Below are 20,858 nucleotides of genomic sequence, written 5' to 3'. Positions count from 1 at the left end.
CTCCACTCCCCTCAGGGCTCGACTGAAAGTGACACCAAAAAAAACTAGCCCACGGTACAAACGCTGGGGGAGGGCTGAATATAGAACCTAGGCGTCCTGGCTCCCAGCCCCCCCTGTTCTAACCGACCAGCCCCCACTCCCCTCCCAGAGCCGGGGAGAGAATCCAGGAGTCCTGGCTCCCAGCCCCCCCCCTGCTCTAACCACTAGCCCCCACTCCCCTCCCAGAGTCGGGGAGAGAACCCAGGAGTCCTGGCTCCCAGCCCCCCCCCCCCGCTCTAACCACTAGCCCCCACTCCCCTCCCAGAGTCGGGGAGAGAACCCAGGAGTCCTGGCTCCTGGCCCCCCCCTCCTCTGAGTAACCAGCCCCTACACTGTGATGGAGCAGGGAGTGGATGCGGATTGACCGGGGAGTGTTGCGGGGGGGGGGGGGGGGTAACCTGGGACTGTCTGCATGGGTGATGGGATATCAGGGTGTGACTTCACTGGAGGGACAATACCTGAGCCTGTAACCTGAGCCCAGGAGGGGGGTTGGGGCCAGGTGACACCTTCTTCTGGGAAACTGGACAAAGGCTGGGGGAGGAGCCGGGGGGAGGTTGTGTGAGAGTTTCAGTTTGGAGCTGGCTGGGGAAACGGAGGGAGCCCCAGGGCTGGGGTCTGATATTCCCAACTCAGGCACTGGTGAGGCCAGATCTGGAGTATTGCGTCCAGTTTTGGGCCCCACACTACAAGAAGGATGTGGACAAATTGGAGAGAGTCCAGCGGAGGGCAACGAAGATGATTAGGGGACTGGGGCACGTGACTTACGAGGAGAGGCTGAGGGAACTGGGATTGTTTAGTCTGCAGAAGAGAAGAGTGAGGGGGGATTTGATAGCAGCCTTCAACTACCTGAGGGGGGGGGGTTCCAAAGAGATGGATCTAGACTGTTCTCAGTGGTACCAGATGACAGAACAAGGAGCAATGGTCTCAAGTTGCAGTGGGGGAGGTCTAGGTTGGATATTAGGAAACATTAGGTGCCCCGCAAAGGCTGGGGGGAGTCAGGGGTAAGGGAGGAGCTGAGGGGGAGGGCAGTAAATTGCTGGGAAGGAGCCTGGGTGTGAACTTCGAGGGTTTGGGTGGGAAAAGTCTGGAACGGGTTTTTTGGGGGGGCGGGGAGGGATTACGAGGGAGCCTCCCCCAGGCAGACCCTGGCTGCCCCAAGGCTCTCCCATTCAGGCAGGCACATCTGCCCCTGTCCCCGTGTGTTCCTGCACCCCCATGTGTCCTTGCACCCCTGTCCACATGTCCCTCCACCCCCTCTCCCACTGTGGCCCTGCACCCCCACTCAGACCCCCATGCCTCCCATCCCCATGTGGCCCTGGACCCTGTCCCCATAGAATCATAGAATCATAGAATATCAGGGTTGGAAGGGACCTGAGGAGGTATCTAGTCTAACCCCCTGCTCAAAGCAGGACCAATTCCCAACTAAATCATCCCAGCCAGGGCTTTGTCAAGCCGGGCCTTAAAAACCTCCAAGGAAGGAGACTCCACCACCTGTGCCCTCACTGAGACATAAACCCTTGGGATCAGAGGCCCCGTACGAGGCCTGAGGCCTGAACTGAAGTAACGGTCAAGACGTTGTTAACGTAAAGCCAAGTTAGGCTGTGAGCCAGAGGCCGGCCAGGCTCGCAGAAGTTGGCAAGAGGAAGGCTGCTAAATGACGGCACCAGAACAGCCTGGTACGAACACATCCCACGGAGATAACAAGGAACAGGCAGACCCAGCCTCAAGACAGGGTCAAAAGGACAATATGATGGATAGACAATATGAAAGGACAATACGGTGGATAGACAGTATGATGGATAGACTTGTTTGTTCGAACCAACCTGTACCAGGAGAAAGGCAACACCCTAACGCGTAGAGGGGCTGTACCTCAATGCGTTGAATGATGTGAAACCTGATTGTACTGGTGTATAAGAACGCATCCCTGAGTGGACGTCTTTGTCCAGCCTAGGGAGCAGTGGCAAATCCCGCCCCATTGTCAGGGGGCACATATTCGTAGTATGTCCCGTAGAGTCCGCGTGGAACTATTCCTGTGCTTCGTTTGACAATAAACCTGGCCGGGCGCCTTCGTTCCTTATCGGAGTCTGTGGTCATTGGGCAGTTTGCTCAAGATCTGCTGTGCCAGCGATCTGCGCAGAGCTGGGGCAGCGCCCGGCGGGAACACATGCACGCCGCCGACTGGTATCAACATTGACCAGAGCAGAGCACCACACCAGTGCTGTCTGACGACATTGGTGATCCCGACCACTGATCTGGTGAGTAAGTGAACTGTCCGCTGTAGGAACCGCCATCTAACATGGCAGAAAACCACGAGCTAGGGAACCCCCTTAGCCCCTCCCTGCAAATCCCCACGGAGTTAAAAAAATATAATGGGGAAGAAACATGGAATGTCATTTGTAAGGCGAGGGCAGAGACTGTAGTCTTAAAATGTAAAATATTTCAAAGTATAACCATGGCTGTTAAGTGGTTAAAACAGCCCGACACAGAATTGGCGGGGCAGGTAACAGGAACCAAGAAAGAGTGAAAAGGTTCAAAAGAAGGAATTTCGAAGTAAAAACCCCAAACTAAGCAGGTTAACACCTAGAATGAATACGTTAACACACGGCGCTTCCCCCAAACCAGGTAGCTGCAGCAGAAAAGGGCACGCCCGCCGTCCATGGGGCCTGCACACAAAAGCAACGGACACTGGGGGAACAAATTCAGGTTTTACAAGAGCAGGTAACTACCCCCACTCTCCTCTCAGAGCCAGGATAAAAACCAGGGGTGCAGGTTCCCAACTGCTTTGGCTGGTAACTGAAAGGATGGTGGGTCAAGCCCACCCAGAGACGGCAGTAACCCTGTGTTACTTCTTTGGGTGGGGAAGGATAGCTCAGTGGTTTGAGCATTAGCTAAACCCAGGGTTGTGAGTTCAATCCTTGAGGGGGGGCATCTGGGGCAAAAATCTGGGGATTGATCCTGCTTTGAGCAGGAGGTTAGACTAGATGACCTCCTGAGGTCCCTTCCAAGCCTGATCTTCTATGATTTGACCCACACTCATATCTAAAAATAGAACCTTTTTTCTCAAGTATTTGTACTTGAGAAAAAACCGGTTAAGTTTTGTCCTTCATACACTTTCTCAGTTTGCTAAACTCGCTGTGACTGCCTGTACTTTCAAATACCTTGATAGAGTTAATCTCTCTTGGCTCAGGTCTAGCTACCTTCCTAGTCTCAGGGGGGAGCCGTGTTAGTCTGGAGCTGTAAAAAGCGACAAAGAGTCCTGTGGCACCTTATAGACTAACAGACGTATTGGAGCATGAGCTTTCGTGGGTGAATACCCACTTCGTCAGATACCTTCCTAGGTTGCTCTTCACCCCCCCCCCCACACCTCTTTTTCCCCGCCTCTGACTTCAACTCTTTCTCTGTGTTAAAAGTTATAGTTTTTACAGAAACCTCCAAAAGATAAAGCAATTGAAAACAGAACAAAACAAGACACAAAAAGAAAACAAGGTCAAAACTTTACTTTAAATAAATCCAGTAAATGAATTATTTTAACCCTTCAGGAATGCAACAGCTGGAATTATTCCTAACTTTCTTGAAGATAGGGTTGCCAAGCATCCGAAATGCACACTCTGCTTCTAATCCTAACCACTCACTAATATTTGAAACATGGGCATTTCTTTTTTCCATATAGCAGAGTTTTAAAATAATGTTAAATATAAAGTAATGCAAAATTCCTTGTTACCAAAATTAATACAATACATTTGGCAAAGATTAATATATTTGTTATCAATTTTTGTTAAAAGTTTTAAATAAGGTAATAACTTGTTTCTTCAAATGTTTAACCCTTTTTAATTTTTTTGTTTTTGTTTGCCTTATTTTGTATAGTTATGAATAGAATTCTGGCACCATTTGTTTTTAATTGTAAGTTTGTCCTGTATGTCGTGTGCATTGTCCAGTGTTGTATGTTGTGTGTGTCACGTGACTATTTTTTATTATTTTTATTTTGTTGCAACAAAAGTCAATTTTATACCCTTTTAAAAATATATGTATATGTGGTACCACACTATTTGAAGATCATGGTTGGGGTATAATCATAGTTAGGGTTACCATATTTCAGCAAGCAAAAAAGAGGACGGGAAGAGCCCCGCCCTAGCCCCGCCCCCGTCCTGCCCTAGCCCCTCCCACTTCCCACCCCCCTCAGAACTCCCAACCCCCCCCCGCTCCTTGTCCCCTGACTGCCCCCTCCTGGGACCCCTGCTCCTAACTGCCCTCCAGAACCCCACCCCCTACCTAAGCCTCCCTGTTCCTTGTCCCCTAACTGCCCCCTCCTAAGACCCCCCCACCCTAACTGCCCCCCAGGACCCTACCCCCTACCTGTACCCTGACTGCCCAAAACCTTATCCACCCCCCCCAGAAAGCCCCCACCGAACTCCCGACCCCCCCCCCATCTCTTGACTGCCCCCTCCAGAACCTCCCTGCCCCTTCTCCGACCCCCTGGCCCCCTTGTTGTTGGCCTTCGCCTAATGTCTCTGTGAACTTGCTCAGGAACGGCCTGAGCCGTTCGTCCCAGCACGCTGGGCAGCGGGGGAGGAGCTCCAGACTGCCCGAGGCGATCTGCGAATGCAGGGAGGGAGGGAGGGAGGGAACTCTGCTGCAGGGGAGAGGAGGAGGGGCTCTCTCTGGCTGTCGGAGCCTCATGTAAGTGGCACCATCCGGCCGGCTGCCCTGTTAGCCGCGCGCGCTCTGCATGGCGGGGGGGGGGGGGAGTCCGGACATTTCCAAATTCCCCCCGGACGCTATTTTTAGCTCAAAAAGCCAAACATGTCCGGTGGGAATCCAGACGAATGGTAACCCTAAATCATAGTATTATTAGCACCAATTTTTTTGTGCAAAGTTCAAAAGGATTTCAGTTACAAATATATGTACATATATTTCTGCCTCAACAAATAATGAAATTACAAACAAAAATTATTCTCTTTTATTAATCACAGTTTTTTGTTTGTTTTTTATTTTTTATTTTTTTATTCAAAGAAAAAATGCAAGGGAAAACCTCAACATTAAGGTAAAGATAATATTAACAAAATGTCAATTTCTTGTTTGGGTTTTTATAAACTTGTTTGGTTTTTTTTCTTTTTTAACTTGTTTGCACTTTTAAATATAGTTAGAAGAATGTGATAGCAAAAATGTTTAAAAATAACAATTTATGCATAACACTAACCAAACAATTTCAACATGTTTCCACCTTTGGCTCCCAAACACAACAAAGCATCATGAAAGTTTAACACCCTCAAAGTATTTGCATGGGCCTGTATTTCACATTTTATTTTGGTTTAATTTTATAGTTGGTTTAATTTTTATACACTTTTGTTATGTTGTGTTAATGGGAAGCAGTGGTTGTTAAAATCTGTGCTTCTAAACAGTTTACAAGAGTGAAGTTGGTATCACAAGCAAAGTAACTCTAAAAAGCTTGTTAAAATTCGGTTACTGACTCTTTTGCTGAAACAAAGTGCTCGGCAAGGGAAAGCAATACACCTTCTTGTGGAAGATTGTGAGCATCTATTTTAGCCATTAAGCATTTACATTTAGTATAAAATATTAGTAATGCACCTCAAGTGAAAATGAATGTCTATACAACAATTGCAAAAGTATAGCTTGTGTATAAACGACTTGGTCCCTGTTACACTGTAAACACTAAATTCATCTGCGTATTAAATTTGGGTTACTAAAAACAAGAGAAATGTAAAAACACACAAACAAAAACTTTATTATATTAACTAACTTAAGAACAAAGACACCAGAAGATATCACACTGCAAAGACACCAGAAGATATCTGTATGCAGTGACGAAACCTCCAAGCATCAAGACAAGAAAAATGAAGGGCTGTATAAATAAGAGACTGGTGAAACACACCTCTATCTACCATATATGGACAATTAAGTTAACAATCAGCTAAAAACCACTAGCTGGACCAGGATAAACCGCCATGTAATTTCAACTTGGTTACTGGGTAAAAACAACTGGATTCTTGCTGTATTATCGTTGTACTATTGCTGTATTGTATTATTGCTGTACAACATTTACAATGTGCATAACTTTGCTAAACTGTTTAACCAACGTACAGGGAAAAATCAACAAACGAATGGCAGCAAATAACACGAAGGTGAGGAAAAAAAAACAAATTGGTAAAGAAAGTAAGTTACACCGTAACTACAAATTGGGGAACCAAATTCCGTGTTAGTACCCGTCATAATTTGGGTTACCAACACTGCCTCCTAACTAAGACACAAAACAATCTTGCTCAGCGTCTGGATGCCAATACTACATCCCGACACAGCAATATTTGAGAAATTGGTTACTGTCCGTTCCGGACGTTATCTGGAAAACAACATCCATAAAAACAGCTGGATCTACATCGACTAGTGGTGTATCACGGGGCAATGCAATCCATGGGACGGAGAAGCTAGCCGCTCCTGTTTCCTGCCCAGCGAAGCTTACCAGAGGGTGACAACCAACAGTAAGGGTGACCTGTAACATGAATGCACAGTACTGGGTAGTAACTAATTACAAGACATTTATATATATAAATGCCTCCTTTGGAGTGTGACTACTCCACATTTCTGTTTTACTTCTCATATCCATAATACTGTGGGACACACTATAACAACGCCTATCCCCGTATTTCACAACACTCGGCCTACATGATACAGGTGTTAACTACAATTGCCCTAACAGGAGAGTGTTTCTATCTGTGGCACCAAAGTAAAAGGGTCAGAGTACAACACCAGACTGGAAAAAAACATGATTATGCTTGGACATAAGGTGGTGTCATATGTACACAAACATACCACACATATATACCCATTGTGACGAACTGGGACTGCTCGCTGCACTCCCCAGGGGGACCCTGTTACTGCAAAAGTCCTTCTCACTGGTCGCACACTCCCATGGGTTAATCGTCCCCTGAAACCGTCCCTCTCTGAGCCTTCAGCACACCTGGTCCTCGTTATCCCCCCTTTGTTTTACTGCTCCCCAGTCACTTACTGCAGGAAGCGCCATCCACTTGGTGCAGTACATCCCACCGCTGCCACCAGTTGTCACAGAGTCCCCGGGCGATGCTCTGGAGCTGCTCCCTACAAAGCCGGGCAGGACTCTGGTGAAGTCTCCTCTCTGTGAGCAGACTGTCTCCAGGGCAAGAAGCTCACACGGCTTCCACCTTCCTGGGTCTGACCTCGGAGCAGCCAGCATCCTCTGCCCCTCGGTGCGCTTCCCACAGCGAGTCCGCCCAGGCGGGGTCCTGGGGGAGCCAGAAGGTCCTGCACCCCAATTCCACTGTCAGACGTGACTCTCAGCCAGCCAGTAAAACAGAGGTTTATTAGATGACAGGAACACGGTTGTCACCGAAATGTCGGGTCCACCTAGCTGAGAGCCAGTAACAGCCAGACAGGGATAAGGAAAAGGCTGCTTTATTCTGCAGAAGAAAGGAGAGCTTTGCACCTTGGTACAAAAACTCCAACTCATACAAAAGCCAAAGATCTTTTATACACTCAAACACAGGCCCTGGTCGTGTTAACGTTTGATTGGTGGTTAACAGACCCTGTCCTTCTGCTATCTGCTCAGTGAACCCAGTGTGGGGCCAGCTCCAACTACCTCAAGGCCTCGAAAGGGAAGACAGTTGAAAAGTTCAGGCTACTGTGTACTTGAGATGTCTGCTTCCCCCTAATGGCCGCTGGCTGCCATAACGGCTGCTAGCTGTTGTGGGGGGAGCGGGGGGTCGCTGCTGACTGTCACACGGTCTAAAACAGAGCTTGTAGGTACAGAGAACGGGACCCCTCAGCCGGGTCCATTTTGGGGGGCAGCGAGCCAGACACCCCCGTGTGCCCTCACTTCCCATCCCCAGCCAGCTCCCAACTGAAACCCCCTCCAGCCCCTCCTCCTCTGGGCTTTGTCCCTTTCCCAGGCCAGGAGGTCACCCGATCCCTTTGTTCTCCAATACCTTTAGCTATCCCCTTGCAGGGGGGAAGGGCCCCGGCCATCAGTTGCCAGGAGACAGAGTGTCAGCCATTTATGTACCCTGGCCCTTCACTCTGCAACAATCACACCCCCTTATCCCTCCCCCTAGCGACTTAAGAACTGCATAGGGGAAACTGAGGCACCCACACGGTATTCAGAGGAAACATTAAGAGCAGTCCCAGTTCGTCACACCCATACACGCTACAAATATATACGCCATATCCATATTATTCATATCTATTATTTGGGAGTGCCTCTAAGGCTCAATCATAATACTACATTCCTCAGTCATGATCCCGGGCCTAACACTCCCAGGCCACCATAAGGGACTAAAAAATAATTGGCTAATAAAATCTGTCTACCAGCCATCCGAGGGAATGTGCAGACTAAGGACAGATGGGGCATGAGTGTATGGATGGTGAGATGTGGTGACCACATAACAGTGTTTAGCTCACTGGGTTATCTTCAGTCCATGCATTATGCTTTTCCGGGACGGTGGGTAAACATCCTCCCCCTAAAAAGACAAAAAATGGGGGGATGTAGTAAGATGAGGCCCTGAGACATAAACCCTTGGGATCAGAGGTCCAGTACGAGGCACGAGGCCTGAACTGAAGTAACGGTCAAGATGTTGCTAACCTAAAGCCAAGTTAGGCTGTGAGCCAGAGGCCAGCCCGGCTCGCAGAAGTAGGCAAGAGGAAGGCTGCTAAATGAACATGTGCCGGGACAGCACCAGAACAGCCTGGTACGAACACATCCCACGGAGATAACAAGGAACAGGCAGACACAGCCTAAAGATAGGGTCAAAAGGACAATACGATGGATAGACAACACAATGGATAGACAGACAATACGATGGATAGACAATACAAGGGATAGACAACACAAGGGATAGACTTGTTTGTTCGAACCAACCGGTACCAGGAGAAAGGCAGCACCCTAATGCGTAGAGGGGCTGTACCTCAATGCGTTGAATGATGCATAACCTGATTGTACCGATGTATAAGAACGCATCCCTGAGTGGACGTCTTTGTCCGGCCTAGGGGGAGGTGGCAAATCCAGCCACTGACTGAGCCGGTCCATTGTCAGGGGGCACATATTCGTAGTATGTCCTGTAGAATCCGCGGGGAACTATTCCTGTGTTTCGTTTGACAATAAACCTGGCCGGGCACCTTTGTTCCTTATCAGTGTCTGTGGTCATTGGGCGGTTCACTCGAGATCTGCTGTACCAGAGATCTGTGCAGAGCCGGGGCAGCACACAGAGGGAACACACGCATGCCGCTGACTGATATCAACATCGACCAGAGCAGAGCACCACACCGGTGACGCCTGACGACAAGCTGCTCCTTGGATCGTGCAACCAAATGACACTGGAGAATATCTCCGGTCCCAGACACGACCCTGGGAACCTCCGTCTTGCAGTGCCCAGTTTTGCCCGCTGGATGCTGGAAGCTTATATGAGTTTGTCAGTTTAACAAAGAAATTGATATGTTCCTGGCTTGTTCTCCCAAGGGGAGTCTTTGACACCCCTCAAACCAAACGCACTGCTTCAGGTAGAATAAACAGACAGAGTTATTAACTATGAAAGATAGATTTTAAGTAATTATAAGTCAAAGCACCACAAGTTGGATTTGGGCAAATGAAATAAAAGCAAAACGCATTCAAAGCTGATCTTAACACTTCCGATGCCCTTACAAACCTAGATGCGTCTCACCACAGGCTGGCTGGTTGCCCTTCAGCCAGGCTCTCCCCTTTGATCAGCGCTTCAGTCACTTGGTGGCGTTGTCTGTAGATGGAGGTGGAAGAGAGAGAGGGCATGGCAAACGTCTCTCCCTTTTATCATGTCCTTTCCTCCCTCTTGGCTTTGCCCCCCACCCTTCAGAGTCAGGTGAGCATTACCCCATCGCAGTCCCAAACTGTCCAAAGGAAGAGGCTGTGGTGGGTTCGGTCACAGGGATCCCCTTGGGACTGTCACCTGACGTGTTGAAATTACCTCTGAGCCCGTTTTCCCTGCCAGCCTGGGTCTCCACAACCCTGCCTCATTGAGCCAGACACGCCAGCCTGCTGCAACACAGACCCAGGTCTGGTCCATGCCCACAAAACTGCAAACTTTAACCAAAAACTGCTCAGCAAGTCACCTGTCTCCAGCACCCAGACCCCCAGCTCCCAATGGGATCCAACCCCCCAATAAATCCATTTTACTCTGTAACACGGTGAACGCTCACCACCGCGGTGCCTCCTGCTGGTTACCTCAGGAATTAGCTCATTCCAGCTGCGGAGCGCCTCCTGCTGTCCAATGTCTCTCTACCGGTACCTGCTTCCTGGTCTCCACCACTGGACTTCAGGCCCCGCGTCCCTCCCGGCCCGCGGGGCCCCTTCTCCTGGGTACTGCCCACAGCAGTACTCCCACACTTGGGGTTCTCCCCTAAGCCCACCTCGCCTCAGTGACCCACTGCCAGTCTTCATCTAGCCATGGGGTGGCCAACCTGTGGCTCCGGAGCCGCATGCGGCTCTTCAGAAGTTAATATGTGGCTCCTTGTACAGGCACTGACTCCGGGGCTGGAGCTACAGGTGCCAACTTTCCAATGTGCTGGGGGCTGCTCACTGCTCAACCCCTGGCTCTGCCCCAGGCCCTGCCCCCACTCCCCCCTTCCCGCCCCCTCCCCTCAGCCTGCCGTGCCCTCGGTCCTCCCCCCACCAGAGCCTCCTGCACGCCGCGAAACACCTGATCGGGAGGTGTGGGGAGGGAGGGAGAGGTGCTGATCGCGGGGCTGCCGGTGGGTGGGAGGTGCTGGGAGCAGGGTGGGGGAGCTGATGTGGGGGCTGCTGACGTATTACTGTGGCTCTTTGGCAATGTACATTGGTAAATTCTGGCTCCTTCTCAGGCTCAGGTCGGCCACCCCTGATCTAGCTCCTTCCCTCAGGGGCAAACTGCAGTCTGAAGTGGCCATTCATCATTGGCAAAGGGGTTGGACCTGCTGCCTCTTCCTCCCCTGGCTGCTTCCCCCCAGCCCTGAAAGCAAGGCCCGCAGCTCCTCCTGCCCTTCCCCAGCACCGCGCCAGGCAAGGTTCCCTTTTCTCCTTCAGACAGCCAGGTCCATCTCTCGCCAAGGCTGGAGAGAGACTGACTGCCTTCTGGCCCTGCAGCCCATTTATAGGGCCCAGCCTGGCCCTGATTGGCTGCCTCCCAGCCTTTTCCTGATTGGCTCTCAGCCCCAGCCCTCTCCAAGAGCTGGCTTTTAACCCTTTCTGAGCTGGAGCAGGGTGACTGCCCCGCTACACTCTGTATAAAGTGTATACAGGGTAAACTCATAAATTGTCCACCCTCTATAACACTGATAGAGAGAGATGCCCAGCTGTTTGCCCCTCCCCCAGGAATTAATCACTTACTCTGGGATAATTAATAAACAAAAGTGATTTTATTAAGTATAAAAAATAGGATTTAAGCGGTTTCAAGTAACAACAGACAGAACAAAGTAAGTCACCAAGCAAAATAAAACAAAACACGCAAGTCTAAGGCTAATACATTAAGAAACTGATTACAGGTAAATCTCACCCTCAGAGATGGTCCAATCAGCTTCTTTCACAGACAAGACTCCTTCCTAGTCTGGGCCCATCCTTTCCCCTGGTGCCGTCCTTGTTCCAGCTCAGGTGGTAACTTGGGGATTTCTCATGACTGCAGCCCCCTTTGTTCTGTTCCCCCCTTTTATAGCTTTGGCCCAACCCAAGGCGGGAATCTTTTGTCTCTCTGGGTCCCCAGTCCTCCTTCTCAATGGAAAAGCCCCAGGTTTAAGATGGATTCCAGTACCAGGTGACATGGTCACATGTCCTGTGAGACCCCCCCAGCCTCCATTCTTCCCAGCCTGACTCACAGGAAGGTTTGCGAGTAAACAGAGCCATTTACAACCAATTGTCCTGGTCCATGGGAGCCATCAAGATCCTCAGCCACCATTAATGGCCCACACTTTGCATAGTTACAATAGGACCTCAGAGTAATACTTCATATTTCTAGCTTCAGATACAAGAATGATACATTCATACAAATAGGATGATCACACTCAATAGATCATATGCTTTGTAAGAATACCTTACAAGAGACCTTTTGCATAAAGCATATTCCAGTTACATCATATTCACACTCATTAGCATATTTTCATAAAGCGGATGGAGCACAGCATCACGGTGGGGTGATTCCCTTTAGAGTGTAACAGATAATTTTGTTGCTGCCTTGGCCAGCATCTTTTGTTGCTGTGAGGCTGGGCTGGGTTTGTCCCGTCCACGCCCTGATGAGGTGTGAACTGCCCCTCTGCTCTTGGACAGTTTTTGCCTGAACTTGCTTCAAGCCATGAGGACACATTTTCAGGCTCATAACTATATACATGAAATTATAACCTATAACATTACTGTAACAATTATAACGTCACTGTAACAACCATGCTCAGAGCAGCATGAGCCTGCCGAAGACACCCGACATTACAAACTTTGCATTGGATACCACCCAATCATTTTACCACCATGAACATGGGGGCCCGGGGTGTTCCCCCGAGGTACAGAGCATCACACTCACCCAGCCACTCCCCTGTGGCCGGTGCCTCCTAGAGGGGACAGGCCCCGTGTCCCATTCCCCGCTCCCCTGAGCCAGCCAGTCCCCGCCCTGGGGCCGGGTGGGAGGCGGCGACCCCTAGAGGGGACAGGCCCCTGCCCCATTCCCCGTCCCCCTGAGACAGGCAGTCCCTGCCCTGGGGGGAGCCAGAGCCCCCTAGAGGGGACAGGCCCCTGCCCCATTCCCTGCGCCCCTAAGAAGGGAGAGACCCCGTCACGTTGCACCGTCGCTCCTCGTACAACCCCTTCCACACCTCCTCCACCCTGTCCAGTGACACCCCGTGCACCAACATGGCCTCCCCGTACAGACACAGCTCGTCCTTCATGCCGAAGACCTGGAATCGCTCATCGTGCCGGTACCGCAGCCCGGCGGCCAGCACCAGGAAGCCGAAGTAGACGTCATCCAGCGGGAAGATGGGGATGTGCTCAGAGGCAGCGGCCAGGGCTGGGACACTGGCCCTGGGCATGATGAACCCGCCCCCGGAGGGGAAGTCGGGGTACGTGTCCTGGGGGAACAGGGTGGAGGAGACGCGATATTTCCCCCCTCTCATCACGACCGAATGGCGCTGGATGTTGCCGTAGATGATGTGGGGGGCGTTGGGAGTCTGGCCCAGGTAGGCCACCAGGGCGGGGGGGTTCACAAACACGTCGTCGTCCCCTGGGCGAGGGAAAAGATGCTGAGGAGAGTGCAGATGGCTCAAAACCCAGGAGTCCTGGCTCCCAGCCCCCCCTGCTCTGACCCACCAGCCCCCACTCCCCTCCCAGCACCGGGGAGAGAACCCAGGAGTCCTGGCTCCCAGCCCCCCCCCCCCCGCTCTAACCCACCAGCCCCCACTCCCCTCCCAGAGCTGGGGAGAGAACACAGGAGTCCTGGCTCCCAGCCCCCACTTCTCTAACCCACCAGCCCCCATTCCCCTCCCAGAGCCCGGGCGAGAACCCAGGAGTCCTGGCTCACCTTTGAAGATGAAATCCGCCTGCCCGCAGTGCGCCCCCACCCAGCGCAGGAAGCAGCGCTCCTTGAGCGACAGATTGGGGTGGCTCTCGGCGAAATCCCACAGCACCACGTCCCCAAACTCCTCGCTCTCCCGGCCCAGCAGGGCCATGTCCCGGGGGTCGGGGGACACTCCCACGAGGAAGATGGGTTGGACCCGGTAGCCCCCCAGGACCCTGGGTCGGGCCCACGTGCGGCGGGCGGTGGCCCGTCTGGCGCTGGACGCTGGGTGGGATTTCAGAGCCAGGAGCAGCAGGGGCGGCCCTGGGGGCCCGATGCAAACCCCGTCCCCTGGGATCAGCTCCCGGCACCGGTAGCGCTGCAGCTGGGGGAACTCGGCCCAGAAGGCGGCGTAATCCAAGCGGAAGGTGAAGGTCCCGTCGCTCAGCTCCACCGAGCCGCGGCCGGGCCTGGGGCCAGGGCTGGGAGTGCCCTGCGGGGTCTGTCTCAGTTGGATCCTCACAGTGTGAAGCAGCCATAAACCCCTGCCAATCAGCAGGCCCAGGATCAGGACCAGGACCAGGATCCGAATCAGGATCCTGGCGGCCCAGGTCTTCATCTCCGCTCCCTGCTCTAATACGCTAGACCCCACTCCCCTCTCAGTGTGAGGAGGGAACCCAGGCATCCTGGCTCCCAGCCCCCCTGCTTCAACCCACCAGCCCCCACTCCCCTCCCAGAGCCGGGGAGAGAACCCAGGAGTCCTGGCTCCCAGCCCCCCCTGCTCTAACCACCAGCCCCCACTCCCTTTCCAGAGCCGGGGAGAGAACCCAGGAGTTCTGGTTCCCAGCCATCCCTGCTCTAATACGCTAGACCCCACTCCCCTCTCAGTGTGAGGAGGGAACCCAGGCATCCTGGCTCCCAGCCCCCCCTGCTCTAACCCACCAGCTCCCACTTCCCTCCCAGAGCCGGGGAGAGAACCCAGGAGTCCTGGCTCCCAGCCCCCCTGCTCTAACCACCAGCCCCCACTCCCCTCCCAGAGCCGGGGAGAGAACCCAGGATGTCTGGTTCCCAGCCATCCCTTCTCTAATACGCTAGACCCCACTCCCCTCTCAGTGTGAGGGAACCCAGGAGTCCTGACTCCCAGCCCCCCTGCTCTAACTACTAGACCCCACTCCCTTCCCCCAGCTGAGGCGAGAACCCAGGCGTCCTGTGGTTCCTTCAAAGACGGTAACTCCCCTCAATGTGCCCGACATTTTGTCCTGTTACACGAGGCTCCGGGGTCGGGGCTCCGGCGTCCCCTGGCACACGCACGCAGGAAAAGGTTGAAAAAATGGTTTTCAGTGAACTTCTGGCAACCGACGGAGACGCCGTATCTGGACAGGGTCTGGTCCGGTGTTGATTTTCCACGTGTCCCGACACGCGGCGTTCTCAGACCCCAAAGTGGGGGTCATGTTGTTGCCTGCCCAGAACTGGGCCCCGAGATGGCAAACAGGGTTCATCGCCCGATGTGCTTGGCACCAATAAAGACACCGAGGGGAGAAAGCAAGCCAAGTTTATTTCAGAGCTCTGAAATGGCACTAGGAGACCAGCATGTCTCAAATCCAGTGCAACAAATACAAACAAATTTTACCTTTTATACCCCAAGCTGTTTGCATACATCTCTTTGTCTGGCTGTTCCCCCTCACCCCTCCCTTCCAGACAACTGTTACAATAAGCTCTACATAAGCTTGTGAGAAAACTTTCCCAGTCTCTGCGACCTTGGGTCAGACGCCTGCAAACTAACTACCCCTCCTTTCCCTCCTCCTTATCTCTATTATTTCTGCTAGTGTGAGTGAAACTGCAGCCATCTGCTAGAAACGCTGACCAATACATTTCTGCTTCAGCCTGCTTCAGAGCATGTAAGCAGTTAGCATAGCAGTAGGTGAGAGTTCACAAGATGGAGTTTGGGGGTTCAGGTAGGCCCAGAGCAAAAGAGTTTCATCGGCACTTTTGGCCTTCCGCTCTCCCGAGTTATCTGGTAGCTATGCCTAGTGGACCCCAACAATGTCACTGCTTCCCACCTGGCCGTGTGCGGAAGAAATCAGTGGGAACACAACCCCTCTGGCTGGAGAGAGATTGATCCAGGCGAGCGTGCTCTTGTCTGAACCCACAATGGATGAGATTCAAGCAATAGGGCCAGAACGTCCCAAATCGTTACCTCGAGTCTGAGACGGTATCGAGTAATAAGAGGCCGATCCGCGACGCCTGGTCTGTTCCCCGCCAGGGCATCTGGGGTCGGGAAAAAGTCTCAGCTTCAGAGAGCTGCTCCAAACTTCACTCTTATCTCACCTTTGTACAACTGACTTTTACAAACCACACAGTCTGCAGGACTCCTGGGGGGCAGGCTGTGGGAGGCAGTTGGGGTGCAGGGTCTGGGCTGGGGAAGGAGGAGAGGGTGAGGGGGACAGGCTCTGGGAGGGAGTTGGGGTGTGGGGTCTGGGCTGGGGCAGGAGGAGGGGGTGTGGGGGATGGGCTCTGGGAAGGAGTTGGGGTGCGGGGTCTGGGCTTGGGCAGGGGGTTGGGGTGCATAAGGGGGTTCAGGGCTGGGGCAGAAGGTTAGGTGTGGGGGTGAGGGCTGTGAGGTGGGGCCAGGGATGAGGGGTTCATAGTGCAGGAGCGGGCTCAGGGCTAGGGCAGAGATTTGGGGTGTGGGGGGGAGTGAGGGCTCTGGCTGGAGGTGTGGGCTCTGGGGTGGGGCCTTTGTCTCGCTTCCTGGGGCCAAGAGTCACCTGGTCGCATCTGCCTGTGTAAGCTTTATACAGAATAAAATAGATTTATTTGGGGTTTGGATCCCATTGGGAGCTGGGTATCTGGGTGCTGGAGACAGGAGAATTTCTTAAGCTGTTTCCAGTTAAGCTGTAGGACTGATGAATGAAATTGTTTTTAATTGTTCACTTTATTAATGCAACTTCATAAGTAAAGTTTTATGAATGAAACAATATTCATTCATAAAACCGGTTACCCCAATAACTGGCTAAATAACAATTCAGATGCCTGTTAAGAGCCATAGCTGTTCAGTCAGCTGCCTCTGTAAGTTTCACTATCAATCCAATTCCTGCTTAAATCACTGAGACTTGCACTGTTTCAGTAGTGTAACTTCTGTTCACCATTTACTATATTTGTCTATATTGTAACTTCTGTTCACTATTTGCCATATTGTAATTCAAACCCCATTTTAAAATGCTCACTCCATTTTGTAAGGGCTTGCTGCAACCTTCATTTTTGCAAACCCTGGTGTAATCTTATTAGTTTAGTTTAGATGTGTGAATGAGGTATGTATGAATGATGGAATCAACCTCCAGCCCCAGCCTGTCCTGATTAAATAGAGTTCAAACACCAAGGGCTGAAGATGCAGACAAGAGCCCTAACGAAGTAAGAAGAATCCACCCTAAAAAGAAAAGGTACAATAGAAGGAAGATCAAAGCCCGGTCCCAGGCTGAAAGTCATGTCTGCAATTGACGGGTGATCAATCACCAAACCCAGAGGCAGCGTGACACAGCAAGACCTATAGACTCTGGATTCAAACTAAAGCCTACAAAAAGGATGGGTGAGATGGAAAACTTTGGGAGAAGGGTAACATTCTGCTGCCAATATGGAAGGGTATCGGTGCATTCCCAACAGAGACCCAGCTCGTCCTTGTGCCTGGCTCTCCTGGCCAGTTAGCCGCCACAAGCTACGAACCCAAGCAGGACTGGTAACTATGCAGCAGCTGCAGAACATCTGATGGATGTGTGTGTGTGTGTGTGTGTGTGTGTATAGGTATTAGGTATAATGTGTGTGTATAAGAAATAAGTAGTAATAGGAATAAGTAGCCAAACAACGTTGTTTACTGTTATCTTTTATAGTATTATTATATTTACAATAAATGTGGCATCTTTGCCTTATCCCTCTTAATAAGATCCTGCTGGTTTTTATTCTATTGGTATAACATTTTGGTGGAGAATAGCGAAAGGGGGATTATTGGTATTTTTGCCTCACTTATTGTAAACCAATTTGTGTGCACACAACCGGCTCTACAGAGCACGGTTCTATTCTTGGTTAACCAAAACTGCTGGCCCCCGTGTGGGTAGCAGGAAAATAAAGAGCTCATAATATTTTTAACAAAAAACCTGCTGGCCTCCGTGAAGGTAGTAGGAAAAGTAAAATTGTTAACAAAACTGCTGGCCTCCGGGTAGGTAGCAGGAACACTGTTAACAAAACTGCTGGCCTCCGGGTAGGTAGCAGGAACACTGTTAACAAAACTGCTGGCCTCCGGGTAGGTAGCAGGAACATTGTTAGTTAATAAAACTGCTGGCCTCCGGGTAGGTAGCAGGAACATTATTAACAAAACTACTGGCCTCCGGGTAGGTAGCAGGAAAAGAAAGAAAAATCAAGGGCAGCAAGAGGGTCCCAGGGACCAGACAGTGCTGCTCGCTGAACAAGTTCTGTTAAACCAAACTCTGAAGGACATAGGAGTTTGGGCAGCAAGAAAAGGTGCATACACCCTCAGTCGTAGCATGACTGAGCATAAGGGGAGAACTTAGGGTTTCTCGCTCTGCCCCTGGGAGGGGTTTTTATTTTTGGTGTATGAACCCTCGGTGGTAGAAGGCCGAGCAATACAGAGGGAAGCTTAGCGTCTCTCCCTCTGGCCCAGAGTGGGTTAAAAACATAAGATACAGATCTTGTTCTGTTAAACCAAACTCTGAAGGATATAGGAGTTTGGGCAGTGTAGTGTGGTTTATGTTTTTTTTTTTTTTTTTTTTTTTTTTTTTTTTGTAAGTAATATTGTGGTAATTTCACAATTTTGAAGAAAATGTTTAAGGAACGGGACCAGGAAGGGTGGGGGCTAGTTGGAAAGCCCACCCTCCTTGCTAAATTGGTAGTGGAACAAGGTTTGTGCCCATGGAAAGGAACTGTTTATTGGAAAAAGCAGGATCGGGCCCAGGCAAGCAACAGATAGACAAACTGGAAAACAGGTTGGGTACAGAGAGTTAAAACAGCACTCTCAAATCTTACAGCAGCAGTAACATCAGGAGAAGAAACATTTGAGACCCCAGAAGGGGGCAGACCTTTGGGACCCCTCTGGAGATTGGGAAGGGGGATATTTGGGATATTTGGGTAAATTCCTCCTCCCAGGGCCAAAATGCCATTGAAACAGTTAACAACAGTGCCTGCTTCTGCCTCCGATCTCCAGGCCATGGCAAAATGGCTGGCGATTTTAAAACAGAATTTTTTTTCTAGATGAAGTGTTAACGCCCTTTTACTGAGAGAAAGGGAGGATTTACACTCACAAAAAATGCACCACTTAATTAGCATTTGTGCAGCCCCAAGTACCAAACACACTGTGGCAAAAACTAAGCAGGTTCTGCCATGGTGAAAGCACTGTGCTAATTTGTTTCCAAGCTTTTATCTTTCAGGCTCTAAACCAGAACATCAGGAGAGCTGGTACCAGCTGAAGAGTTATAAAATACCATGGTTATAGTGTCATGACAAAGTCTGTGTTCAGTGTTCTGTGTTGCATGTTCTGTGTCTGTCTCTAGTGGTGTCCTGTGCTAGCATTGGGTCCAGAGAGAGAGGGGATACTACACTAGACAGGGCAAATCTCTTTTCCTCTCTCTACTTCCCCCATGTCCATCCAATTTATCAATCACCACTTGTGTCCAAAGGACTTTGGTCCCCAGTGCATCAGGTTTATTTTTGTTTTTTGTTTTTTTTAGGTTCTCTAATAATCATTTTGTTGTTGATCTTTGTTATTGATACATTTGTATTGTTAGTTACATTTGCTTGTATTATTATTAATTCCACACTTTCCTCTATGCACTCTGGTTCTACTTCCCCAAGCCCTGAAGGGTAGTTTTTGGGCCCCCATAACCTGTAAGACCTTGGCCCATAATTGTAGGGCTCCATCTTTCAGGTCCCCAGAAACCTCTTGAGAACAACTGTTAAAAATAGGGATTCTGCAACATTTTAGCAACTAAATGTTAGTTTAAGTCCAAATCAGCTTAACTTTGCATAACAACTGTGGTACTCCTACAAAATCTTATTTGTTGTGTGTGCTTGGGCAGGTCCTGAGCTCAGTGACTTTTATTGTTTGATGGCTATTGCAGCATCAAACTTGGGCCTCATCTTGTTTGTCAATGTACCCAATTATTGTAATCATAATGGTTTTATTATATTCCCAATTATTATAATTATAATTGTTCGCATTTGTGTTTAGGTTCTATTGTAATGGTTTTAGTTATATTCACCTGGTTATAATTGTTTGGTTTGTTTGCAACAGATCACCTGTGCCCTACAATAACAACAACTGCAGAGTGTTGTAGGAGCAGCCCACCTGGTCAGCAGTTCTAAATATAATTTTTCATCCCATCATTGTCCTATTAGTAATCCTAACTGTTATGATGGTTCTGCCTTAAAACAATTACATAAAGTGTGACCCATTCAATACCCCTGGATTGAAGGGTCAAAAGGGGGACAATGTAGGACTGATGAATGAAATTGTTTTTAATTGTTCACTTTATTAATGCAACTTCATAAGTAAAGTTTTATGAATGAAACAATATTCATTCATAAAACCGGTTACCCCAATAACTGGCTAAATAACAATTCAGATGCCTGTTAAGAGCCATAGCTGTTCAGTCAGCTGCCTCTGTAAGTTTCACTATCAATCCAATTCCTGCTTAAATCACTGAGACTTGCACTGTTTCAGTAGTGTAACTTCTGTTCACCATTTACTATATTTGTCTATATTGTAACTTCTGTTCACTATTTGCCATATTGTAATTCAAACCCCATTTTAAAACGCTTACTCCATTTTGTAAGGGCTTGCTGCAGCCTTCATTTTTGCAAACCCTGCTGTAATCTTATTAGTTTAGTTTAGATGTGTGAATGAGGTATGTATGAATGATGGAATCAACCTCCAGCCCCAGCCTGTCCTGATTAAATAGAGTTCAAACACCAACGGCTGAAGATGCAGACAAGAGCCCTAACAAAGTAAGAAGAATCCACCCTAAAAAGAAAAGGTACAATAGAAGGAAGATCAAAGCCCGGTCCCAGGCTGAAAGTCATGTCTGCAATTGACGGGTGATCAATCACCAAACCCAGAGGCAGCATGACACAGCAAGACCTATAGACTCTGGATTCAAACTAAAGCCTACAAAAAGGATGGGTGAGATGGAAAACTTTGGGAGAAGGGTAACATTCTGCTGCCAACATGGAAGGGTATCGGTGCATTCCCAACAGAGACCCAGCTCGTGCTTGTGCCCGGTTTTCCTGGCCAGT

General features: G+C 50.0%; 1 protein-coding gene across 1 annotated transcript; it reads right to left on the bottom strand.

Annotated features, from left to right (window-relative positions):
- Window positions 1-12,822: 12,822 nt before the first annotated feature.
- Window positions 12,823-14,178, bottom strand: LOC135889500 (acetylgalactosaminyl-O-glycosyl-glycoprotein beta-1,3-N-acetylglucosaminyltransferase-like). The gene is made up of 2 exons (XM_065417366.1): window positions 13,584-14,178; window positions 12,823-13,286 (listed from the first exon to the last, which is right to left on the bottom strand). Exons 1-2 carry the CDS (start codon window positions 14,176-14,178, stop codon window positions 12,823-12,825), a joined length of 1,059 nt encoding a protein of 352 aa, XP_065273438.1.
- Window positions 14,179-20,858: the final 6,680 nt, after the last annotated feature.

The sequence above is a fragment of the Emys orbicularis genome, chromosome 15 (genome assembly GCF_028017835.1).
Source record: "Emys orbicularis isolate rEmyOrb1 chromosome 15, rEmyOrb1.hap1, whole genome shotgun sequence".
NCBI lineage: Eukaryota > Metazoa > Chordata > Testudines > Emydidae > Emys > Emys orbicularis.
This window is presented reverse-complemented; position numbering and strand designations above follow the sequence as displayed.